General features: G+C 44.1%; 1 protein-coding gene across 4 annotated transcripts in view; it reads right to left on the minus strand.

Annotated features, from left to right (window-relative positions):
* The window catches only part of DOCK8 (dedicator of cytokinesis 8), a 165,791-nt gene that overhangs the window by 121,475 nt on the left and 18,864 nt on the right, over positions 1-25,452 (minus strand). For all 4 annotated transcript variants that reach the window (XM_079995976.1, XM_079995975.1, XM_079995974.1 and 1 more), the window contains 8 exons: positions 18,165-18,236; positions 16,543-16,666; positions 14,655-14,867; positions 12,877-12,962; positions 11,113-11,179; positions 9,680-9,829; positions 4,406-4,486; positions 3,652-3,811 (listed from right to left, as the gene is read on the minus strand). In XM_079995976.1, the coding sequence (XP_079852102.1) occupies positions 3,652-3,811; positions 4,406-4,486; positions 9,680-9,829; positions 11,113-11,179; positions 12,877-12,962; positions 14,655-14,867; positions 16,543-16,666; positions 18,165-18,236 (953 nt within the window). The remainder of the gene's footprint in view (positions 1-3,651; positions 3,812-4,405; positions 4,487-9,679; positions 9,830-11,112; positions 11,180-12,876; positions 12,963-14,654; positions 14,868-16,542; positions 16,667-18,164; positions 18,237-25,452) is intronic.

Here is a 25,452-nt window from a genome sequence, read left to right on the forward strand (position 1 = left end):
ACGTCTTAGCAGGTATACTGGATCAGTTCTGTGTCTCTTATTTAGATGAACTCTTAATATATAATGAAAATATGGAGGAACAAGTAAAACATGTCACGCAGGTGTTAGAGAGATTGAGGACCAACAGGTTATATGTGAAGTTAGAAAAGTGTAAGTTCCACACACAAAAGGTGGAGTTCCTGGGATATTGCATTTCCCATGAAGGGGTGCACATGGACCCCAGTAAAGTTCAGGCAGTGGTGGAATGGGAGGCACCTAAAACTAAGAAAGATCTGCAGAGGTTTTTAGGATTTGCTAATTTCTATCATAAATTCATAGGTAATTACTCCAAAATCACAACGCCACTGACTGATTGTCTAAGAGGCAAGAGGCCATTCAGATGGTCTGAGGAAGCACAGAAGGCCTTTGATAAATTAAAGGCGGTGTTTGCTTCAGAAAAATATCTTATGCACTTAGATCCAAGTAAACGTTGTAAACTGACGCCTCTGATAGGGCTATTGGGGCTATTCTGCTGCAACAGGACAAGGAAGGGGACTGGAGATCCTGTGCATTCTACTCTAGAAAATTAAATTAATCAGAACAAAACTACACCATATTTGATAAGGAACTTTTAGCTGTGCATGCTGCCTTTAAAGTGTGGAGACATTTTTCGGAAGGGGCATCACATCAGGTGGTGGTACAAACGGATCATAAGAATTTAGAGTATTGGAGAACTGCTGGACAGCTAAACCAAAGACAAATTAGGTGGGCAGAGTTTTTTGCTGGGTTTAATTTTAGGATTGAGTACATACCTGGGCATCAAAACGTTCGTGCAGACACGCTATCACACAAACCTGAGTATATGGAAGTGGAAGCACCTCCCAAGTTGCAAGAAATGCTGAGATCGGATCAGTGGGGGTGTGCAGCTGTAGTAGTGGACGGCAGGGAATTCCAGCAATTGACAGTAACAGATGAGTTTGCACAAAAGAAAATGGAGGAACTGAGAAAAGGTAGAGGGGAAGAGGAAGGTTTCAAGGGAAGAGGTGGATTGTTCTACAGGAGAGGGATGCTGTATGTACCTGAAGGTGAATTAAGAGGTAAAGTGTTGAGGCAACATCATGATAACCCGACTGCAGGACATTTTGGTAGAGAAAAGACCTTGTATCAGATCACACGGCAGTTCTGGTGGCCAAAGTTGAGGGAGGAGGTAACGCAATATGTAAGAGGTTGTGAAGTATGTCAATGAGCCAAGGCACCCAGAGCACCTCCCGCAGGGTTGTTGCAAACCTATGCCCATGCCGGGAAGGCCTTGGGATGTGGTGTCTATGGATTTTATAACGGATCTACCGTCATCGCATAGGCAAACAGTGATCTTTGTGGTGGTTGAAATGCTAACCAAGATGGCACATTTCATACCATGTGCCAAAATTCCAACCGCGCAGGAAACTGCAAAGATGTTTTTAGATAATATTTTTAGGTTGCATGGTAAGGTAAAGGTAAAGGTACCCCTGCCCATACGGGCCAGTCTTGACAGACTCTGGGGTTGTGCGCCCATTTCACTTAAGAGGCCAGGGGCCAGCGCTGTCCGGAGACACTTCCGGGTCACGTGGCCAGCGTGACATCGCTGCTCTGGCGAGCCAGAGTCGCACACGGAAACGCCGTTTACCTTCCCGCTGGTAAGCGGTCCCTATTTATCTACTTGCACCCGGAGGTGCTTTCGAACTGCTAGGTTGGCAGGCGCTGGGACCGAGCAGCGGGAGTGCACCCCGCTGCAGGGATTCGAACCGCCGACCTTTCAATCGGCAAGCCCTAGGCGCTGAGGCTTTAACCCACAGCGCCACCTGCGTCCCTCATTTGAGATAGAGGGGCCCAATTTACATCACAATTCTGGAGGAGGTTAATGCAGTTACTAGATGTGGAGCTAAGCCTCACGTCAGCGAGACACCCGCAAACCAATGGGGAAGCTGAAAGAACTAATGCAACACTACAACAATATCTGAGGTGTTATGCTGGTTGTTAGCAAAGCGGGTGGTTAGAGAAGTTGAGTCTAGCAGAGTTTGCATATAATGATGCATTGCATGTGTCTACGGGCAGAGCCCCATTTGTGGCAAACTATGGCTTGCACTCAAGGGCATTCCCGGGTCAAGAGGAGCAGTTAGCAGTACCAGCAGCAGAACAAATGATAGAGGAATTGAGGCGTATTTATGAGATACTGAAAGAGGATTTGGAAGAAGCTAAAGAGGTTTACAAGAGAGCTGCAGACAGGCATCGGCGAGTTGGGGAATAAATCCAAGTAGGGATCTGGGTATGGCTGTCTACCAAGGGACAACCAATACAAGGGAGGTGTAAAAAGCTAGAGCCAAGAAGATTGGGACCTTTCCAAGTAAAGGCTCAAATTAACCCAGTCGCTTTCAAGTTTCATTTACCTGAAAATATGAAAATACACCCTGTATTTCATAGATCTTTATTGTCAGTGTTTGTACCAGCACATAAGTATCAAATTTCAAGGGAACCACCTCCTTTACCCACCTTGATGGGGGAAGAGGAGACCAAAGTGGAAGAGATATTAGACTCGAGAATAAGTAGGAGGAAATTACAGTATTTGGATGCATGGAAAGGGTTAAATGAGAACTCACGGGAACCAACAGAAAAAATAAACATTCCGGAATTGCAGAGAAAATTTAATAGAAAATATCCCCACAAGCCAAAACCCCATAACTGGCATCTTCAAGAAATTTTTGAAAAGACAGATAGCGAGGAAGAGGAGTTCATAGGGTTCGGTCCTTCAGAAACAAAGGAGAGGGAGGAGGAGGAAGGGGGGCTTAGGGGAGGGGGTGATGTCAGGGAAGAGTTAGAGTTAGAAGTTTCCAGTTTCCCAGAGGGAGAAAGCATTCTCCAAGGGGGGGGGGAGAGAGCAGTGAATCTAATAGAAGAGAGCAAGAGGAACAACAGGGAGGGACCGGCTGTTCCCAGGAAAGGCAAGGGTTAAGTCCTATCTCAGATTCAGAGGAGGGGAGATACAAGCCAGCTCTAGTGACAACGACCAGGCCTGACACCTCCATACTTTATTCATTTCTATAACAGCCTTGCAGGAAATATAACCAGAGGCTGTGAGATTATAATTCCCGTTACAGGGCTAAAGGTCAAGCTATGGATTGCCACAGGGGAAGAAAGCCTTCCCATAAGGGCTTGTTCCTCTCATCGCTAAAAACTAACACATCAGTGAAGGCAGCAGCATGAAATTGCTGAATTACATCTCACTGAGAAGTTTAGTACTATTCCTTTGGGTCTGAACAGAGTCAATGGCTTCCCATCCAACTCTCACAACAAGTGTTAATAAAATAATCTTAGCAATGCTGCTGTAAAGGGTGACTGTGCCTATCTAGCACACTTTTAAGCTCCAATTGAAGACTGGAATTTTTATTTTCCAGTGGAGGGATGCATTGCCTTTGGAGAGTAACCTGTTATTTTTTGCCATACTTATTTTCTCCTTCATATCCTTGTAAAATGCCAACTTCAAGGATCTTCCAAAATGTGCTTTACAAATACAGGACACAAATTACATTATAATCTAGAGGCTGAAGCAAAGCCACTTCCTTGACATGATATTTTTAAAACTTCCTGTTTCAATATTAATTCTTATGTACACATACACACAACATTTAAACTTACCATTTAAAACTTCTAACTCTGCTATATCTCTTTCAAGTGTTGAAACACTGAAGAAATTTGCTAAATTTATTGGAACCCAAGCAAAAGGCATACGATACTTTCCCAAACGTTGGCAAAAGGACTCAGCATGCACTTTTAATTTCTCAATTTTTTCTTTAGTCTGAAAGAAAGCAGGAAAGGGGATTAGCTAAAATAAGACATGGATCCAAACACTGTGAAAATTAGTTTGTAACACACACTAGCAAACTCTGTTAATTCCTCTATGGGTGCCATAAATTAAGGTAGTTAGAACAGGGGTGGAGTGAAAAGTGAAGCGGCAGAATAGAAGAGAGAAATAGCTTCAGAAATGGGATTGAGAAGGAGAAAGGTTTGCTAATTCATTACTTTATTTTATTTATTAATCTATTTATTTCACAAGATTTATATACTGTTTTGATTGGACTCAAACCTCAAATTGGTTTATAAAAAAACCAAAATCATCAGTAGAAAAACAGATAAAAATGACTAAGCCAAAATGTGGGGGAATGGCAGGTGGAGCGTGTAAGCAGGGAGAGCAGGGAGAGCAGGAACACCCCCCCCCCCCCGTTATTATACATAGATAAAAACAACAACAGTCCTGAGGCACTGAATTTAGACTGGAATAGGAGCGCTTTAATAATATTTCTGGTTTAAGCTTTCGCAAGCCATCTTTGACAGATGTATCAGGGAAGCAGGTGTGCATTTCATGTAAAAATCTTTATTATATCATATGTACCTTCCCAACTTCACTTTCTTTTAGAACCAGGTAGGGTTCTGCACAATCTCCAATTTCGCCTTGTTGAAGGACTTTTTCAATCTACCAAAAAAGAAAGAAAAGAAAAGAAAAAAGAGATTTGAAAACACCAAAAAGAAAATGAAATTTAATAAAGTGCATTGCTAGTATATGTCAACATAGTAAAATTTGGAACATAAGCTATAGTTACTAATTACAACCTTGGTCAGTACTGAGAGAAATACCTTCCCTTCCTGTGCTGATGAGATTCAAAGGAGAAAATGGAGAGATATTCAGACGTTGAAAAAGATGTACATGGAGTATTATGGGATGGAAGTGCTAAACTGGTGAAAATTAATAAAAATTATTTAACCAAAAAAAAAAAAAAAAAGGAGGAAGTGCTGAGCTGGGGAGTGGAGGGGCTGAGTTAACCTTGATAAACCAGCTATGCACTGAATAACAACCACAACAGCACTGCAGGCACCCAGAAAGGAATGCCGCTCATCATCTTTGGAAATGGTGATGATTGATATAAAAGGCAGAGGATAAGGTCAATGAAAATTATATACTAGAATTGTCATACACAGAATGAAATGAAAGTAGTATTATATTATCACTTGAAGCTTTACAAAAGTATGTAAATGCTTTAAATCGGTTTTTCTCTTTTTTTGTAAATTTTTAAAATTAATTCTCCAATATACCTCCAATAATAGCCAAATTATAACAATTCCCAAATTATACAATTCTCAAAATGCCAATCTACTTCCAATTAATACATTTTAGTTAAAGTGGCTCTCTGCACGACGGTTTGGGTGCATTTCCGAAAGTTATATCACTGTGTTCTATAATCTTAATTAATATCAGTTACATTTCAGTAATAATAATAATCCATTAGTGTAATGGTTATAAAGGGTTACTTGTGCGTAAGTTGCCGTTACTTTTGGCTAGATCGCCTGGCTAACCATGCCTTGCTTGACAGCCCTCACTCCGTGGCCATTCAGTCACTTGCAGAATCCGTCAGTGGGGGTTTCTTGAACCGCTTCCAGCATAGAAGCTGTTTGACGCCAAGTCTCCGCCTACTCTCCCTGCGCGGGACTCTTCTGCGCAAGGAAGGAGTGGGCAGAGGCGTGCCCATGCTCTCTCCACTGGTCTCGGGTGAAGAGTCTTGGAGACCTCTCTCCGAATCCTCCATCTCCCTCCCTTCTCTACTGGTGTTACGCTGAATTCCTTCCCCCCTGCTGGTCCCCTCTCCTGCATCGCTTTGGAGCCTAGCCTCCACCTCTCGCTCCGATGTCAGTTCCCTGACAATTAGCAAACAGCTGTGAGGAGAATCAAAATTTACAGGGTTAAATAGTTCTGTGTAACGTCTCTGCATACTGAGGCATTGTTACTTTCATATACGGGAATCTTTCTTTGTATGTGAGTTACTTTCACTTTTCGCTGATGAGCCGGAGAGAATGTCTGCTCGATCTCCCGGCTGATTTATTGTGTTTTTCTATACATGATTAAAGCCTTCTTAGATTAGCAAGAAGCTTGCGTACAGACTATGATTTATTGCACCTACACAAGGCACACACCGCTGCTGCGATACTCTGCTTGGAGCCAGGAAGAAGTCTGAAGACTCAGAGAGGCACAGGAAAGTGTGCTGGACACCATTCTAACCATTCTAAATCATTCTAATGATTTCCATTCATGATGTTAAAATATATAAATTTATAAAGCTTCAAGTGAGGAACTCAAACTATTATCTTTCTTTTGCCCTGTATGTGAAAACTGTTCTATTCATGGAGATTCCTTCTTTCCATATATGGCACTGCCTCTTTTACTTCCCAGCTGTTGTTTTCTCCCATCACGACTACTGGCAGAACTGAATCTCCAAGTTTCTCAGGGGTCTTATCTCTCCATCCCTTGCTTCAATGTCTTCAGAACAGGTGACAGTCTGCTAGAAACCATTCTGTCTCACTAATAAAACACGTTGCAGATCTTCGCCATTTTCCCCTCAGACTAGAAAAAGGTGGGCAGTTTTCGAACACGCTGAAGATTTAATACTCCTTTCCAACTCCCAGAATCTCTGCAGCGTTCTTATCACAGTCCCCCAAATTATTTTCCTTCCAGCAAGAGATTTATGGCTCTGTTAAACTTTATCTTATATTACACTCTGTCAGTAGAACACACAAATCTGTCTCTTTTTCCTTGTCTGTTTTTTTAAACAGAGGTGAGGGGAATTACTCTGTCTTTCCAACACATCATACTTGAGCTTCCCCTCCCCCTCCTTTCTTCATTTCAGATCACACACAGTTTCCATTTTTGCTTGTTAATATCAATATTACCTCTACGTCCCTGCCTCACTTGTAAATATCTTTTTATCTTGTATTCTGGAGAGGGTTGCAGAATCATAAGTATATAAAAGAAACTTAGAATAAACAAACCATATGCTTCCCTCTCCCCAACTGACTCTCACGCCGAAGAAAATCTTATCTCAATTCAAACCTTTGATCCATGCAGCTGATATGATCTGCAATATGTTGTTGCAACCCTTTTCCAGCGCGTGCCGGTACTTTAAAGCAAATTAAAAATCCAATTTAACGGAGAACCTCTGCTTCCTAATGGCAGCATAGGAGGGTTTTCACCAGACAAAGTGCTTTTGAACTCATAGCCTCCCTGGCCCCCGCAATCCATGCTGGAGCAAGAGCCAGGTGCCAAGACAGACTGCAAGTGAAGCCCATTACCCCCATCCCTGGGGGGAATTTGCAAGAATGATTTACCCTCTATCATCCTTGTTTTTTCTTTGCCGACATTCTCCTGCTGTCGTGGGGGCTGCCTCTGTTAAGGCAGACTGGAACTGGAAGCCCTTAAATAATGTTTCAACATGAATGGAAATTGCCAAGAATACAGCTGATGATTAAGTGATAATTTTGGGTAATGGATTGCAATTGGAAATCATTTAAAATATTCATTGCAGCAACATCAAAAACTAAGGATGCATTGACAACGGCGAGTGGAAGGTCACTTAAATAAAACTGTATTAATTTGCTAATAATTTGTAAAAATTGGGCTGTAATTTGGAAAATCAATAAAAATAATTGGAAGCAAGATAAGCCCATGGACAGCATCAACTTATCTATATACTGTCACCCTATGAAACTTTTCTGGAGCTGGGGGGAGATTATCTTTGGAGAAAATACTTAATGGGCCAGATGTGGATCATGGGACCTAACTGCCTGCCCCTTCTTTAGAAAGGTGGCTGGTCCACATAAATCAGTAAGTCAAACTATGGCTTAGAGAGGCCGCATGAATGTGCAAGGACCCAGGGAGATTGTCTCCCCAATCCTTTTCACGGTTATACTACACTAAGCTAGGCCAAGGTTTGGTTTAGTGCGTGATCTGAACCAAGGTTTGCAGTTAAGCTCTCAACTCCCTGACCAGGTTTGATCTTCGTTATATCTGGTTAGTGAAGAAAAAGCTTAACCATGTGCCCCTGATGCTCCAAATGGTATGGCAGTAAATAAGACTGAGCAGGAGCCCAAGTGGCCATGTGCTCCTCTCCAGGAGCCTGCAAGTGTACATGGTGCTACTAAATCTGCATTTGACTTAGTGGGAACCAGGTCACTGTCACGGAGCTAGCTGAGACGGCTCCTGAGTTGGATGAGGAGGAGCCAGAGGGGCCAGCAGAAGAGGAAGCACTGGAAGGAGTGGGAGAGCAAGGGGAGGTAGAGGCAGGGCTGCCTGATGTTAGGGAGCCCCAGACCACTCCAGCTCTGGCACAGAGGGAGAAGGCACACCACTGTCCTGCCCAGGACAGGAGGGGGTTAAAGCGTAGGGAACAACGCAGACATATGAGATTACCCAGACTGCTTTGCTGGAGGCGGAGCCGGAAGCCCCCACTGCCAGGATTGGTTGCCGATGATTCAGATGCATGAAGAGATGCTCTGTACTTTGTAAATATTTGTACAATAAAGACTGTAAATACCACTACCGTCAAGCCGAGGGATTTATTGCGAAGGCCAAACCTCCCCCCCTCCCTTTACAGTCATGCTCAGTAGACTCAAGAGAATTTTATCGTGTCCGATCTTTCCATAAAGTTAATATACCGTATTTTTCGCCCCATAAGACGCACTTTTTCCTCTCCAAAAATGAAGGGGGAAAGTGTGTGCGTCCTATGGGGCGAATGCAGGCTTTCGCTGAAGCCTGGAGAGCGAGAGGCATCGGTGAGCACCGACCCCTCTCGCTCTCCAGGCTTCAGGAAGCTATCCGCAAGCCTTTCAATCCCGGTGGGAGTTCCTGCGGGCTCACAAGGCTTGCTGGCAGCAGCCTGCAGCCCTGGCAAGTGTCTGCAAGCCTTGTGCGCCCGGCAGAAGCTCCCGCCGGGCGCGCGAGGCTTGGGGCGGCAGCCTGCCGCCCGAAGCACGCGGAGCCCTCCGGAGGGCTCCCCGTGCTTCGGGCGAGTGTCTGCAAGCCTTGCGCGCCCGGCAGGAGCTCCCGCCAAGCGCGCAAGGCTTGGGGCGGCAGCCTGTTGCCCAAAGCACGCAGAGCCCTCCGGAGGGCTCCCCGTGCTTCGGGCGAGTGTCTGCAAGCCTTGCACGCCCGGCAGGAGCTCCCGCCAAGCGCGCAAGGCTTGGGGCGGCAGCCTGTTGCCCGAAGCACGCGGAGCCCTCCGGAGGGCTCCCCGTGCTTGGCGAGTGTCTGCAAGTCTTGTGCGCCCGGCAGGAGCTCCCGCCGGGCGTGCGAGGCTTGGGGCGGCAGCCTGCCGCCCGAAGCACGCGGAGCCCTCCAGAGGGCTCCCCGTGCTTCGGGCGAGTGTCTGCAAGCCTTGTGCGCCCGGCAGGAGCTCCTGCCGAGCGCGCAAGGCTTGGGGTGGCAGCCTGTTGCCCGAAGCACAGAGAGCCCTCCGGAGGGCTCCCCGTGCTTCGGGCGAGTGTCTGCAAGCCTTGCGCACCCGGCAGGAGCTCCCGCCGAGCGCGCAAGGCTTGGGGCGGCAGCCTGTTGCCCGAAGCACAGGGAGCCCTCTGGAGGATTCCCCGTGCTTCGGGCGAGTGTCTGCAAGCCTCGCGCGCCCGGCGGGAGGTCCCGCCGGGTGCGTGAGGCTTGGGGCGGCAGCCGCGGCTGGGGGGGGGCAATAATTTCCTTTTATTCATTCCCCACCCCAAAAAACGAGGTGCGTCCTATGGGCCGGTGCGCCCTATAGGACGAAAAATACGGTACACAAGTTTGCTTATTCTGCATCAGCTCTAGTTAGAGTCAGAAAATACGATTTTAAAATCCACAAATATGACTTACCTTCACTACTAGATAGATATCCGGAGATGGATATGTTACAGAAAATACTGCAGACCTTGCCTGACTAGATGAGTCAATACATGGTACATGTGATCGCAAGAACCCTTTGAATTGTTCAGAGTTCAAGTCACAATGAAAATTTTCTGAGATCTTTAAAAAAAATGTAAAAACAAAAAGACATTTCACAACTTTTGCAGGAATTGGTGCACAACCTATCATAAGTAAATAATCACAGCATTCTCACAGGCCCATAAAAGATCAGCTTACACAGTTGGGACTGATGAGCATTTACTGTTCCCAAATCTAATCCTGCGGAGAGCCATCTAATTCAGATTTTAATTTGATCATGACTTGTTTTTAAGAGGTGATTTAATTATTGTTTGATTTTATATCAATGTTATATATTTGATATTAGGCGCCCTGAGCCCAGTCTCAGCCGGGGAGGACGGGATACAAATAAAAGTTGTTATTATTATTATTATTATTATTATTATTATTATTATTATTATTATACTAATGTGTGTGTGAATTTTGGTGTGGGTGTTGTTTTAAGCACTGGAACAGAGCCAGTTGCTTTAGAGGTGAGATTGCACAGCTTCAGTGGACATTTTGGCTCTGGGGAGTCAGAGAAATGTGATTTTTTACACTCAGGAACTCTCTCTAATCCCAAAGGTCCCTCTGCAGGATTTTGGTGAGGTTAAAATGAAAGAACCACACAAATGCAAATACTGTATTGGTTTTTAGCCAAGTAAATTCTACTCAGACCAGACCCACTGAAATCAATTGCCCTAAATTAGTTACGCCCGTCAACAGGCCTGCTCTCAATTTAATTAGCTCTGGATACAACCCAGAGACAGAATCTCAAAAGTCCGCCAAAATTAGTTCTCACTCATCCATCACTGTGTCTAATTAATTGCAGTGAATAAATAAGGTGGTGGTTTTCTCAAAGCATATTTTAGAAACTGCTGAATTAATTTCATAATGACTGATTTTATTTTGCAAAACATGGCAAGCAGCTTATTATGGTTGATTATTATGATTCATAAACTACAGTCAGTTGTGAAAATGTTGAGTTGCACAAACTTAAGGATAGGGTACATCCAAAGGATATTTACCGTGTGGTGACCATTTGTCAATATATTGTTGCAGCATGCATGCAGCTAAGGGGAAATCTATGGCTACCTATCACATTCGGACACGTCCCATGCCTCTGCTACCTTACTGCTTCAACTGATTGCAGAGCTCTGGTAAATGTTGCCTCAACTTTCCATGTGGCTTCCTATCTCCCACAGTCATCTGTAGCCACCCAAAGCACAGTCCCAACAATTCATATGTGAACAATTTTGAAATGAGGGAGGGGGTGATGTTTTTAACTAATGCCTTGTTTACATTGTTTTATCATTACCCTTGGTTTTGTTCATCTGCACTCTTACCTTTTTCCTTTCTTTTATATCATAGAGGGCTAAGCTTGCGAATAATGGCTCAATTTCTATCTCAAATCTGAAACAGGAAAAGATGGGGTACTGATTAATAACTATGCACATTTGACACATGTAAACAAAACACAACACAAGGGTTAATGTGCAGTATCTGTGCACTGGCAACATTTATTTAACTCAAGTTCTGGCTTGTCCCTTTAATCCTCCTTCCCTACTCTAACCAAACTTTAAGTGTATGTGCTTTGCATATTCTTCACTTCCAACCCGTCTCCCTCCATCCTTCCTTCTGTTTTTCTCCACTGTCCTTTTTACATTGTAAGCTCCTTGGGGACAGAGACCTGGCTGTTTCTGCCTATGACCAACTGTAGATGATGATGTCAGGCTCGGGGAATTCTATCCCTCCCCTGGTGGCAGCAAGAAGCAGGGAATATCAAAGAGAGTCCTGACTAATGAGTTTATTTAATCATCACTGTGAGAGAGAAATAAATTGATGGTGTTGCTCCAACTGAGTTCCTCCCTGCTCCCTTCCTAGCAACAGCACCTCGCACTCTTAGCAAACGCCGAGTTCTAGGAGATGGGGGGTCAGCTATACTCTCCAGTGACAACATGTCAGCTGGCTGCTCTGGCTCTGTCTCCCCCTTCTCTTCTCCCAACACCTCCCAACTCTTCTTTTTGCCTGTCTCTGAGCTGTGATCTTCCTCAAACCCCTGCTGTAAATTAATACTGCCTTCCTCTTCTCTGGAAGCTTCAGCGGGGGGGGGGGGCGGTCTCCTCAATCTCCCCCCGCCTTAAGCCCAGTCCCTGACAGACGATGATGATAAAATCTGAGATACACATTTGATTATCAGTCCACTACATTTTGACTTCTGCCATAGTAAAATAGCATTTGATATTACATTTGGTCTTTGTTAGCTTAAATTTGTTCCATTTTTAAAAAGAAGAGCACATTGTCAGATACAAGCAAAATGGTTGTCAGTGATAATATGAAGAGGAATATATGGGTTACTATTAATTGTTCACTATTATTAGTGCATTTTGGCAATTTTTCCATATTACCGTATGGGCCCCAATATAAGCCACTCCCTTAAAATTCCACAGGCACTCACACCCATTCCGTTTTACCGTATGTCTGTTTCAGCAGCGAAGCCAATTTTTGTAAGTTCGTGAATTTAAGCCGCACTTTAACTTTTCATGGTCGGAATTTGGAAGAAAAAAAAGTGTAGCTTATATTCAGGCCAATATGGTATTATTATTTTCAATCCAGCAGAAAACAGCAGATCCGTAGGTGGGTTCCTCCCCTCTTCATGGCCTTCAAAGCCAAAAAAACTTCAGTTAAACTAAGACATGAGAAGGTTTTTTAAAATATCCTGAAGTAGAGACAAGGCTTGCAAAATACTAGACAGGTAAATATTTCAGGAGGCTACCTCTGTAGGTGGTGTACTGACTGTGAGAGAATCAGAAACATTTCACACAAGCAAAAGACTACCACGTTAGAGAGAAAAGTTCAACACCTGTCCTCTCACTGATCTGCTAATTTTCTTTTTTGCCTAAAGAAAAAGGTAAATAAGGGAAGAATCCACCAATATGATCTCACATCTGCAGGCTGAAGTTGCAGAGTCTATTCTACCATCTCAGAAGTGTCCTACCTCATTCTACTGCATGTGCAGGTGTAACCTCAACCTCTGAAGGTCACATGATGGAACAATATCCAAACCTGAAAACATGCCCTGTGGAACCAGAAGTCACAGAGATACTTACTTCAGAGTCTGTACTTTCACCAATATCCTATTGCCCAGATATTCCTTGGGGCACTCAGGCACCGGACGTATTTCCACAGCATCCTCCTATTAACAAACACATTATGGAACAGTTCTTTTTGATCCAAATATTTATGATGCTTCTGTGTTATCAGTCCCAACAAAAGCAGACGTAACCCAGGCTGCACACAAAACAACAAGGGTGATATCCAACTAAATCATATCCAAAGCAGATCCACTGAAATCAAAGAATGCAAGTAACTTAAGTCCATTGATTTCAATGCGTCTCCTCTGAGAAGGCGGTGGGGAACCTCAGGCCTTAATTTTGCCTCTGGCCTGGCATGTGGCACTTGGAATGTTTCCAAGAGCAGAATAGGTCCTCCCTCTGAAAAGGCTCCCCAGTCTTGACTTTGTGCATGACTTAGTTTGGTAACATTCAGAAAGATACTCACATACAGTGGTACCTCGGGTTAAGAACTTAATTCGTTTTGGAGGTCCGTTCTTAACCTGAAACTGTTCTTAACATGAGGTACCACTTTAGCTAATGGGGCCTCCCACTGCCGCCGTGCGATTTCTGTTCTCATCATGAAGCAAAGTTCTCAACCCGAGGTAATATTTCTGCGTTAGCGGAGTCTGTAACCTGAAGCGTATGTAATCTGAAGCGTATGTAACCCGAGGTACTACTGTACAGATCTCCCAAACCATATGCTTCAGGCAATTCAACCAACAAGTCTGCCATGAACAAGTTGGAGCAAAGCCATTAATCCTTTAAATTTAATTTATAACCTACATGCTAATCCCTTTAATGTATTCCTTCAGCTGAAGTCGGAAATGCCAACCCACCTCACAAACCCTTCTAGTTCTAATGAAAGAATGAGATATCTGCACATGAAACCTAAGGAAAGTAAGGCTGATCCACAAGGCCATAACAGGCTTTTATTTGATTGTGGAATGGCAACTTTTAATTAGCTCTCATTGAAGTTGGAGTGAATTTGGCTGCATGATAATCTGAGCGCTCCATCAGAGCTCAGAGGTAATGATTTAGTATCATGGCAAAAAGCCACATTTCAGGCTTTGTCTGAGGTTCTGGTTTTCCACAGGTTGAGGTTCTTTACTGGATACACTTGGCACACTTCTAGCCTGTGGGATCTGTGTGTGACACTTATTTCCCCTATACAGTCATGGTAAGATGTACTATCTGTTCCAAAGAGGTGCACTCTTTGGAGCAGATACCCAAGGCTATATTCGACATCATGAGAATGAGGGTCCTAAATGTAGGACAGAAGGCTGGATGACCACATTTTGAAGCAAGTGAAGCAATGAATGTTACTATAGAAAGAACCTCCCCCCGAAAAACTTATCTATGTGCACCACTGACAAGAGCATGTAGAGCTGCTGTCAACCTGAGTTGATTCCTCTTAAATATCACATGGAACTACACATTGTGTCATGCTACTGTTCCAATTCAACTTAAGGAGGAATATAACTGCACCAACAGAGACACGTTCTAAGAGCATGTTGCCTTTCTACAGCCTCTGGCAACCTGGTGCTCTGGCTGGGGATGCTGGATGTTGTAGTCCAAAACATCGGGCGTGACCAGGTTGGCAAAGCCTGCACTAACATAACGTGGTCAACACAGAGACAGCAAGCAAAGCACATTGGTGAGATGTTTTGTGGGCACAGACTGAGGCAAGCTCACAACTCTTGTTTGAATCTTAATTCTTTGTGAGATATTTCCTTGTTAAGCATGCAGCTGCACAATGCAGGTTTATGGCTCACCTCATCTATACTGGGATACAGTGCAAACAGTTCTGCAGGCCTGTTGGCTTGTCGTTGCTCCTCATTTTGCCTTCGAAAGTCTTCTGCACTAATGTGCTGCAACAGGTCTGCCAGACGAGCATCTGGCTGTAGGCTGCGCAGGTCAAAGTCCCCAGATGTCAGTGTGGCTCGACTGGAGTCATCACAGAGGACTTTTAAATGCCTGGGAGCTGTCTGCTCAAGTGGGCATGAAGTAGGAGGCAACATCATTAATCACTTTTTAGTTCGCAGATGTTAAAGATACTCAGTATTTCTCTGCCATAATTCTTTTTCAACTCACTGCAATAATACCTTTGAAAGAACTATTCTCCAAAACAAGTAACAGATGATACTGACAGACTAAGGCCAAGCCAAATATTTCCCCCTTTGTTTTTGTGGGATCGTTTCTCCCCTAAAGAAAACGGGCAGGAGTTTGGGTTCTCACAAGAGAAGTGATTGAATTCTAATAACTTTAGGGTAGGGGGGTAAAGAAAAGGTGGCATGGTTTCTCCTTTTTCTTTATTTCATCATCATTATTATTATTATTATTTCAAAAAATGAAAGATAGGGTAGAAGCTCTGGTGATATTTATGAACTGCAACCTTTACTGGAAAAGGGAAGGGTGCACTGATATTTCAGGGGTGAAATCACTGGGACCATATGGAGAGCTAGTCACATTAAAGCATTGTCATGTGAAATGCCCTCTCCCCAGTTGTAGTGCAAGTAGCCACACATGGATAAAGATGGACTTTGGGCACTGGCAGAGGAAGAGGAGTGGGGGGGGGAATGCACCGCCCCCACCAGCACGATCCTGGTGGGGTTCCATTGCGGCTGTGCCCCCTCACATGCTGGGCGACCCGCCCCCGCAGGCAGTGCCCCCACCCCCAGAATGCATGCCACGCCCCTGCGGTCAGCGCACCATGCCTCTGGGACGTGTGCCAGCCCCGCCCCGCCCCGCCTGCTCTCCGCCCCCCCCCCCCCCGGTGCCAGAGCATGTATTGCTATGAACAGTGCTATTTTTCTAGAAAAAGAGATGCCGGAAATCACTGTGAATGCCTCCCTTGTTCTCTTATAATGACAATGGTGCCCAACTGAGAGGTGCTAGAATTGAGTTCCAGTGGCTAAAAAAAGCTCAGTTTATGAGGGGGGGTTTTGGGGGGGGTGCCAGATCCCTCTAATCCCTGGATCCAGAAGTGTTAAAATCTAATCAAGTCAAGCTAATTTCCTGGTGAGGTGATGGGCTATTAAGGCGTTTGGTGTGAGATGAACTCCTCCTTCAACGGATAAAGTCAGAGTTTGGAGTGGTAAAGAATTGTGGCAGTGATGTGACCTAGAAGAAAAGCATCAAGCTGGAGAGAAAAGGATATTTGATTTCTGTTTGAATCCAAGGCTGCAGCTATGAGAGAAACAAGACCCTTTTGGGGTGTTGATGCTGTGAACCTCTACATTGTAGGCCCATGTTATATATAGGTGTAAATAAATCATACATCACAAAGATACCAGTCTCCACCGTGGCTTATTCCCCAAAGGAAACACAATCCCTGCGTAAGCACCTGGAACCCCTGAAATCTCACATCGCTTGGAGATTGGGGTGTCGTGCAACAATATTAAAAATTTCAAGTGATTTGCCCTTTAGAGTCATTAGATTTACCAATGAGCATGTGATGAATTAAATATCTAGTGTGCCTAATATACCAAATACATATTTGGTATGTAGCGGGAAAGAATGCAATTAGTTGGGAACTGCCCTGAGTGGCTGGGGAAACCCAGCCAGATTGGAGGGGTATAAATAAATGATACTGCTGCTGATGTTAGTTCTACCCCTCTTCCCTGTTCAGCCCAGGCCAGAAGCTATCTCAAAGGAAAATACCTGATAATTTGAATCACTGTCATCTAAAACTTCAGATTCAAATGTTTGCTTTTGAAGGGACTTGTGGAAATCGCTCCGGGATCCCCTTTTCGTTAAGAGGAATGTCTCATTACTTCCTTGGTTTCTTAAATAATAAAAAATAACATGTTAGATTTCAATTAAAATGGGGGGGGGGGGGAGGAAAGCACAATTGCTATCAAATAAATAAGTTCAGCTGAAATATCATGGCATCCATACAATAGTGCCAGTCTAATGAATTAACACATGTGCTTAAATGGAATATAAATTTATCATAATATACTGAAATGCTATATCCATATTATGAAGTTCAAGTTAAAGCAGATTACAAAGGATATTCCATGTTTATATTTATATTGTTCATCAAAAGAATGCCCTGCTCCAAAAGTCACTCAAAATAAACTATGTAACTGCCAAGCAGAGTGAGATTAGGATGCATCCCCCCCCCTTGAGCCTCCCTGGTCCTCTGCCTGCAACTGCTCTCACTGCATATGTATAGTATCCTTCCAGTGATGGATTTTCAGCTGCCCAGTTGAAAGCTGCCCAGAGTGGCTGCAGTAAGATGTGTGGGGTATAAATAGTAAAATTATCATTATGGAATGGGATGTCCCTATTTGCATCAGAGAAATGTTCGAGGTCATGCAATTATTGATCACAGAGACACTTTTTATTACATTTTGGGGGAGTAAATGAATTTAACTGAGAATGAAAAATGAAGCTATAAAGCACCTTCCTTGCCTTCCCTGTTCTCCTTGGGCATGACCTTGCTTGGGAAACAGTCTTAACTACACAGCATTAAAGACAAGAGTGCTGGATAGTTTTTATTATGAAGCTATAATGTCTGAGAATTGTTTTCATGTGATGAAAATGTAGATACTTCCTTTGTAAGCATTGAATGCTTTGCTGCTTTCATGTTTCAAAATACTGTAGATTCTGGCATATAAGACGACTTTTAAACTCCGGAAAAGAGGTTAAAAAGTCGGGGGTCGTCTTATATGCTGGGTACGGCTTTCTCCCGGCGCGGAGCCCACCCACTGCTGCTTCGGAAGCTGCCAAAGCTGCTGCCGAAGCAGCAGCAGGTGGTGGGCTCCGCTTCGGGCTGGGTGGCTTTCTCCCGGCACGGAGCTGCCCAGCATATTAGGCGACTGGACTTAGAAAACGAACCACCAAATTGGCAACTGCAACTGCCGGAATCTACAGTATACCAGGATAGGCAAATAACCATCAAGTTGGAACCATGGAAGTTGCCCTATACTGAGTCAGACTAATGGTTCATCTTTGTTCAGCACTGCCTACTCAGACTGGCAGCTGCTCTCCAGGGTTTCAGGCAAGAGTTTTTCCCCCAGCCCTGCCTGGAGATGCTGGGGATCGATCCTGGGACCTTCTGCCTACAAAGCAAATGCTCTACGACTGAGCTATGGTCCTTCCTCCTTCTAGTTGCCAGGCCTTTCTAGACTGAGCCAGTGAGAATATCTTGTGAGAGACTAATCCTACATCTTGACAAGTTAAGGGACTAGTCAAAACAAAAGATGTTAATATTCCTCTGGGAAGAAAAAATATTTAAAATCATTGTTTTGACACTCTGCTGCAAATGTGGCACTTACTTTCGATTCACAATCAGCCAGTCACGAATATAGGTCTGAATACAATCCCGGACGTGCGGATCCAACTCAGCCCTGGAGAGGGTACAAGAATATTAATATGCATAGCTAATTACAATGCACAACTTATTTTTTAGGAATATGAATGGGGAACTCCAGACTCGGGGGCCAAACACAACCTGCTAAATTTCTTTATCTAGCCTTCAGAACTTTCCCCAAGTCACATCCCTCAACAGCCCTAATTTACTCTCCAAGTGTTTTGTCCTGGCCAAAATGCATCTTTAAACTTTGAGTATGCCCCTAGCTTGTCTGCAAGGGAGATACTGAGGAGCGTGCGAGTGTGTGTAGAAATTTCCTACCATTACAAATGTAAAATTTACATTTGTTCCTTTGCCCGCTTCTTGTTCTGGCCCCATCCCCCATCGGCAACTGTCCCCACTCAAACATGGTCCAGAAGAGGATGTGGTCCTTGGGTTTAAAAGCGTTCCCCACCCCTGAATTATAGCTAAAAAGAAACAAACCATACAAAGCCAAATAATAAACCACACAAATAAAAATATCATTTTTTAAAAGGAGTATATTGTTTAAACTCCAAAAAATAATCCATGCAATCTCCAGCCAGTGAAGTGAGGAGCAGCAGGAGACTAAATGATTGGTCTTCTTGGAGTGGAAAAATTGGAGTGGAGGGAGAATGCATTCTGGCTCAAATGAGATAAAAGTAAAAAAGCTAAAGGACCCCTAGACGGTTAAGTCTAGACGAATTTGACTATGGGATGTGGCGCTCATCTCCACTTTCAGGTTGAGGGAGCCACCGTTTGTCTGCAGACAGATTTTCTGGGTCACGTGACCAGCATAACTAAACCACTTCTGGCACACAGGACACTGTGAAGGAAGCCAGAGCACATGGAAACACTGTTTACCTTCCTGCCACAGTGGTACCTATTTATCTACTTCTGTTGGGATGCTTTCAGACTGCTAGGTTGGCAGGAGCTGGTTGCGTGGATTCGAACTGTTGACCTTACGATCTGCTAGCCCAAGAGGCTCACTGGTTTAGACGACAGCACCACCTGTGTTCCTCAAATGAGATAAACATTCATTTATCTCAAGCCTGGAAGGAGGAATTGTTAAGTGATGCTCGGGTCTTTGCTATCAGTGGCTACTAGCCATGGTGACTATGCTCTGCCTCCCTGTTCAGACGCAGTCTCCTTGGGAATCCCAGTTGCTGGAAACCACAGGAGCGAAGGGGGCTCTTGTGCTCATGTCCTGCTTGTGGGTTTCCCATAGGCATCTGGCTGACTGCTGAACTAGATGGACCATTGGCCTGATTCTGCAGGCTCTTTAGGTTTTAAAGGATCAGGCAGTGCAACCTTCCCCAGCCTGGTGCCCTCTAGGTGCTCTCACACTCCAACTTCCAGCAGTCCCTAACCAACATGGCCAGTTGTCAGGGAGGACAGGAGCTACAGATGCAGCAACATCTGGAAAGTAGGCAGTACTAAACGGAACAAGACAGACCAACAAAGAGACTCAGCATTAGACACCTTTATCTGTTCACTCTTATATTTGGCCAGGGCATAACGCTGCACCTGCTAAGTAGTTAATTTGCTGAGTTGCCCATTCCTGATGTTTGCAGTAATGGGTAACTCAGCAAATGTCAAAATGCAGTGCCAGTCAGCTTTATCCATAACTTCTTCTAAACTTCCCTCCAAAGCACAGGTAGGTTAAAATTACATTCTCACTCTGTCCCACCCACGATATAGTGAAAAGAGAATATAGTGATTAGTGGATAGAGGAGGGAGCAGCTATATTAATACAGAGCTCAAATGAAGTGAGTGGCTCATGTGTGGCAGATGCTTGCATGTGTCAATATAATAGCAGAAAAAGACCACAAGGTGTCAGCACAGCATCAAATTCTCACTCAAAGTGCATTTCAAAATGTTTTCATTGGTTTCCTAAGTCAATAGTGAACAGTGATAGTTCCTACAGTATCTGAAATGGATCGCACTCCAGCTTCCATCTGTACTCTCTGTTGATACAGGCTTGAGTGTACCAGGCTTGATCTGTCATAAAGTATGGAAACTCTCAGATTCAAATATTTCAGAAGATTTATAGCCCCTTTAGAATACAGTGGTACCTCGGGTTACAAACACTGTGGGTTACAGACTCCGCTAACCCGGAAGTAGTACCTCGGGTTAAGAACTTTTACCTCAGGATGAGAACAGAAATCGTGCTCCAGCGGCGCGGCAGCAGCGGGAGGCCCCATTAGCTAAAGTGGTGCTTCAGGTTAAGAACAGTTTCAGGTCAAGAACGGACCTCCGGAACGAATTAAGTTTGTAACCAGAGATATCACTGTACTGATCTGGAAGGTGTTGTTATTGTGAGAGAATTCGAATTTAATAGGAAAGCTGCAGTAATACCATAGACTGGCTCCCTGCAAAATACCTGGGATCTCTGCAATGTAAAGTCTCTATATCTGTCCAGCCATACCTGTTTTTGAATAGCTGAACTACACTGGAGTCTGCTGACCAATCTTTTTACAAGGGCAAATTGTTGCATATGAGATGCTATCATTGAAGTTTCACTGTCAGGTATTTAAAAATATACTTGCATCAAAGATGGTTTGTACTTTTATCTCTGCGCTTAGCTACTAGCACAGTTTCTCATGCCAGACATGGAATTATTTATAGGGTTATTGCAACCAAATCCTATGTAAGGTAAAGGTAAAGGGACCCCTGACCATTAGGTCCAGTCGTGACCGACTCTGGGGTCGCGGTGCTCATCTCGCTTTATTGGCCGAGGGAGCCAGCGTACATGTGGCCAGCATGTCTAAGCTGCTTCTGGCAAACCAGAGCAGCACACGGAAATGCCGTTTACCTTCCCACTGGAGTGGTACCTATTTATCTACTTGCACTTTGACGTGCTTTCGAACTGCTAGGTTGGCAGGAGCAGGGACCGAGCGACGGGAGCTCACCCCGTCACGGGGATTCGAACCGCTGACCTTCTGATCGGCAAGGCCTAGGCTCTGTGGTTTAACCCACAGTGCCACCCACGTCCCATATATATATATATATATATATATATATATGGGACGCGGGTGGCGGGTGGCGCTGTGGGTTAATATATATATATTCTGCTTTCTTAAGACTAATGAAACTTATATCTAATTTTTAAAACAAACCTGTCCTGAGAGACATGTTTGATCAATATTATTTTACAGATAGCTTCGTATTTATACTTCACTTTTTACATGTTTTATAAGCCAGTCATTCAATGGTCTAAACTGAGGGCACATGCACTGCCTTGCCTCTACAACTGAGGGGGCCGGGGTCACGCAGTGGGTGCACACACTGCAGGGCATGCTGATGTGTCCTGCAGGCATCACCCATCTTCCGCATGTGATGCGAGCATGCCCCACAGCGTGCATGCATAGCCGCCACAGAACCTTGAGGGGGCCTGGCTCCCTCACTGAAAGTTGCCCTTGACTGAGGGCCAGACATGATGCTAAATACATCCCCTGACATGACTTAGTTGGGCCTTGTAAATTCCTAACCGCTGTCAGGTTTGTGTCCTGACTTTCAATGGAGTTTGACCCATGTTGTACAGGAAGGGGAGAACCTTTCCTTTCCCTCCAGTGGAATAATGCCTTTGAAGACGAACAGCCACTGTGTGTGTACTAGTGGGGAAGTGGGGCTGGGATCGTCACTGGGTTCTGATGAAAACCCACCCTCTCAGTGACTATTAACAATTTTAAAATGCTGTCAGAGGCAATATTCCTCTGGATACCAGTTGCTGGGACTCAGAAGTGGGAAGAGTGCTGCTGCACTCATGTCGTGCCTGTGGACTCACCTTGGGCTTCTGGGGGGCCACTGTGAGAATATGGACTTTTGGTCTGATCCAGAAGGGATTTTTTAATGTGCTGACTGTGGCACTTCAAGTGTCGCATCCAGGTTGAGGGCCTATATGTTATGTAATATGTGAGCTGTGACTAGGTTCCTCCCCACATAAATTTTTTGGAAGATTTAATTAGTAACTCTAAGCAAATTTTTTTTAGATTAGGGCAGTGGCACTCTAGGAGAAGGTGTCTAATCCTGTCCTTATTTTTTAAATTTACTTATTTATTTAGATTTGGAAACTGTCCTTCAGCCACAGATCTTAGGGAGGTTCACAGCATAAAAATACAAAATAAAGACACAAAATACATAATAAAAAAACCCCAAAACAATAACCCCCCAACACATTTGATGTCAGTCAGCCAAAGGCCTGGTTAAAGAAGAACATTTTTTTCAGACTCCCGGGTTGGCACCTCCGGCAGTGGCTCAGCTCCTCCGATTGGGAGGAACTTACTCCGTGAAAAACAGGGTCTGACCGCCACGGCGAAGGCGGAGACCCATTGAAATCACAAGCGGGAGAAGCCTTGTGAACCTGGGATTCGGTTGGCACCTTTTGCGCCTCCCCTACTCGCGGGGAAACCCTGTTTTGGGGATCCGGAGCAACGTGGGGTGAGTGGCGCGGTGCTTTGAATCGACTGCTTCTTTCACGGAGTGAAGCCGCATTGCTGTTGCTGGAGAGCGCTGACTTTTTCCTGTGGACAATTGGATTTTAAACAACTACCCGTGGGTAGAACGGAAAATTGGATCTTTAAGTACCTTAATTTGGCGCCGAAGTGGGAAGGTCATAAACAGGAAGTCCGCCTTCCGCTTTTGTAAATAGACTGAAGCAAAGACGTTACAAGCTAAAGTCTTTGAAAGCTTTTGACGAAGGATTAAATCTCCATTGGTTAAAAATACAAAACCCCCCTTGGAAGCAGGTGAAGAGGGGGAAATTTTTGAACTTAGTAAGCCTGCAGGAGTGAGGGGAAAATCAAATTACCATAACTCTGAACCTGGGAACAGGCTGCCAAATGACGCTTGGGGAAAGTTTATTGACAGAACGGATTTGGGACTTCCGGGTCAGCGCCATCAGCGAATGGCAGAGTTCCTCCGATCGGAGGAACGGGCTCCGTGAAAATTGGGTCTTCCTGCCGCTGCGAAGGCGGGGACCCGCTAGAAATCCCAGGCGGAGAAGCCTGGGAACGTGGGGTTCGGCAGAGCACCAAGAGCACCTCCCCTACTCGCGGGGAAACCCCTCTTTGGGGCTCCGGAGCGGAGTGGGGTGAGCAGCGCGGTGCTGCGAACCGATTGCTACTTTCACGGAGGGAAGCCGCACAGCCATTGCCGGAGAGCGCTTGACTTTTTCCTGATGACAATTGGACTCTAAACAAGTACCCATGAGTAAAAACGGAAGATTTGATCAAGAAATCTATCAAATTTAGGAATTAGGCAACGAAGCGGGAAGGTCTAAACAGGAAGTCCGCCTTCCGCTTTTGTAAACAAACTGAAGCAAAGATTTTGCAAGCTAAATAGCCTGGAAAATTGATTTAAAGATTGAAATTTCCTGCATTTATAACCAATAAAACCCCCTTGGCAGCAGGAGAAAAGGGGAGGTGAATCTTGATCGTCTAAGCCTGCAGAGAGAGTGTAAAGGAATATAAGTTTTCATCGTCCCAAACCTGGGGACGGGGTGTCAGGACAGAAATCGTTGGAAATGTCCATTGATTGAAAGCGGAACATTTTGACAGATAGTTAAAAAAAAAAGAGAGAGAGAAACAAATTAACTTCAATGCTGCTTTCTGCATTTTTGTACTTTAAGGAAACAAAGTATTTGAAAATCGAAAGTAAATTTCCCTTTGTTGGATACATTTTAAAGATGGACGTAAATAGAAATTGTGTCCCCTAGAGGGAGCTTGTCAGTTTGTTGCTGCAGTTTACAGGGAGACTTTACAGCTGCGAGAATTAGACCGTGGGACCAGTTATTCGACCTTGGGCAGAAATGCGCTGGGAGGAAGCTCTGGTGTCTGCCCTTGGCAAAACAAATGCTATGCTGCAGCAGTTGCACGAGAAAATGAACTTGATGAATGAAAAGTTGGACTGTATGACTGCTGTAGCCAGTGAATATGAACTAACAGGAAACAAAGATAAAGAAATCTTGCAGCAACCAACTCAGGAAACTGGCTTGACAGGGCAAGTCCAAGGGCAGACGAAGATGGATCTGGTTGCGATTATACCTCAAACGATACAAATGGAGAGACCCAAAGTCCTGCATGACCAAAAGCCGCAGTATTGGAAGATTGAACTTGGAGTGTGTCTGGAAGTGTTTCGAGTTAAGGAAGCTCTTAGCTCTGGTGGGACTGTGAAACAAGTTGACAACTATTTTTGGAATAACTATTTTTTGGATTACAAAACTAATCTGGGGGAGTGGGACTGTGGGGAATGGGCTAGCTTGATGAAAGAAAATGGACATTACTACCGGTTGGAATTCCCCGGCTGACCCACTCCTCAAGGAGAAAGGGAAGAAACTACGAAAGAAACCAGCAACGGACAGGGAAGGGTGCAAGTATAAACAGGAACAAGAAAATCCGCAGAGGGGGCATAGAAGAGACCTAAGAGCCTCGGACATTAGAACACCAGATTGATGGGCTGGATGTAATGGTTAGAAAGGACTGACATAACCCGAGACCAGGAAGAAGGGACGTTGGATAAAATTAGAAGGGGGGGAAAGTTTATAAAAAAGAGAATTTTTTTTCTATTTCTGGAATTAGTGTAACACTAATGAAACACCAGGGAATATGCTGGAAAGGAACTAATTGGCTTTAGTAGAAAGGTTTGAAGGAGTTATGTATAAATATGGCTTAAACTTTGAAATTATGGTTTTTAATTTAAGATAAGGTTAAAGGAATTAACGGTAAATTGAATAATAGAATACTGTTAAGATAAACTATTTAAATAAAAATTGAGAAACATGGGAAGAATTTGCTGAAATAATGAATTAAAACAAAACAAAAGAAAAGAAATTCCTTCCAGTAGCACCTTAAAGACCAACTAAGGTGCTACTGGAAGGAATTTTTTTTCTTTTATTTTGTTTTGACTATGGCAGACCAACACGGCTACCTATCTATAATGAATTAAGTTAGAATACAAAAAGGGAGGTGTGAGGAGGTCCAAGAAACAAGTAAATGAAAGGATGTAATCTAGATTTGTATCTTTTTTTATTTATTTTTGTTTTTTGTTTTTTTTCTCTTTTGCTGTTGTATTTTCCTGTTTTTTCTCTTTTTTCATCCTTTTTTGTATGCCTGTGTATTTTTGAAATTTTGAATAAATATCATTTAAAAAAAAAAAAGACAGAACGGATTTGACAGCCAGCTAAAATAAGAGTAAGATACTGTTCCCATTGTCCTCTTCTGCATTTAAAATGGAGG

Source organism: Podarcis cretensis (genome assembly GCF_951804945.1).
Source record: "Podarcis cretensis genome assembly, chromosome: 11".
NCBI classification, from domain to species: Eukaryota; Metazoa; Chordata; class Lepidosauria; order Squamata; family Lacertidae; genus Podarcis; species Podarcis cretensis.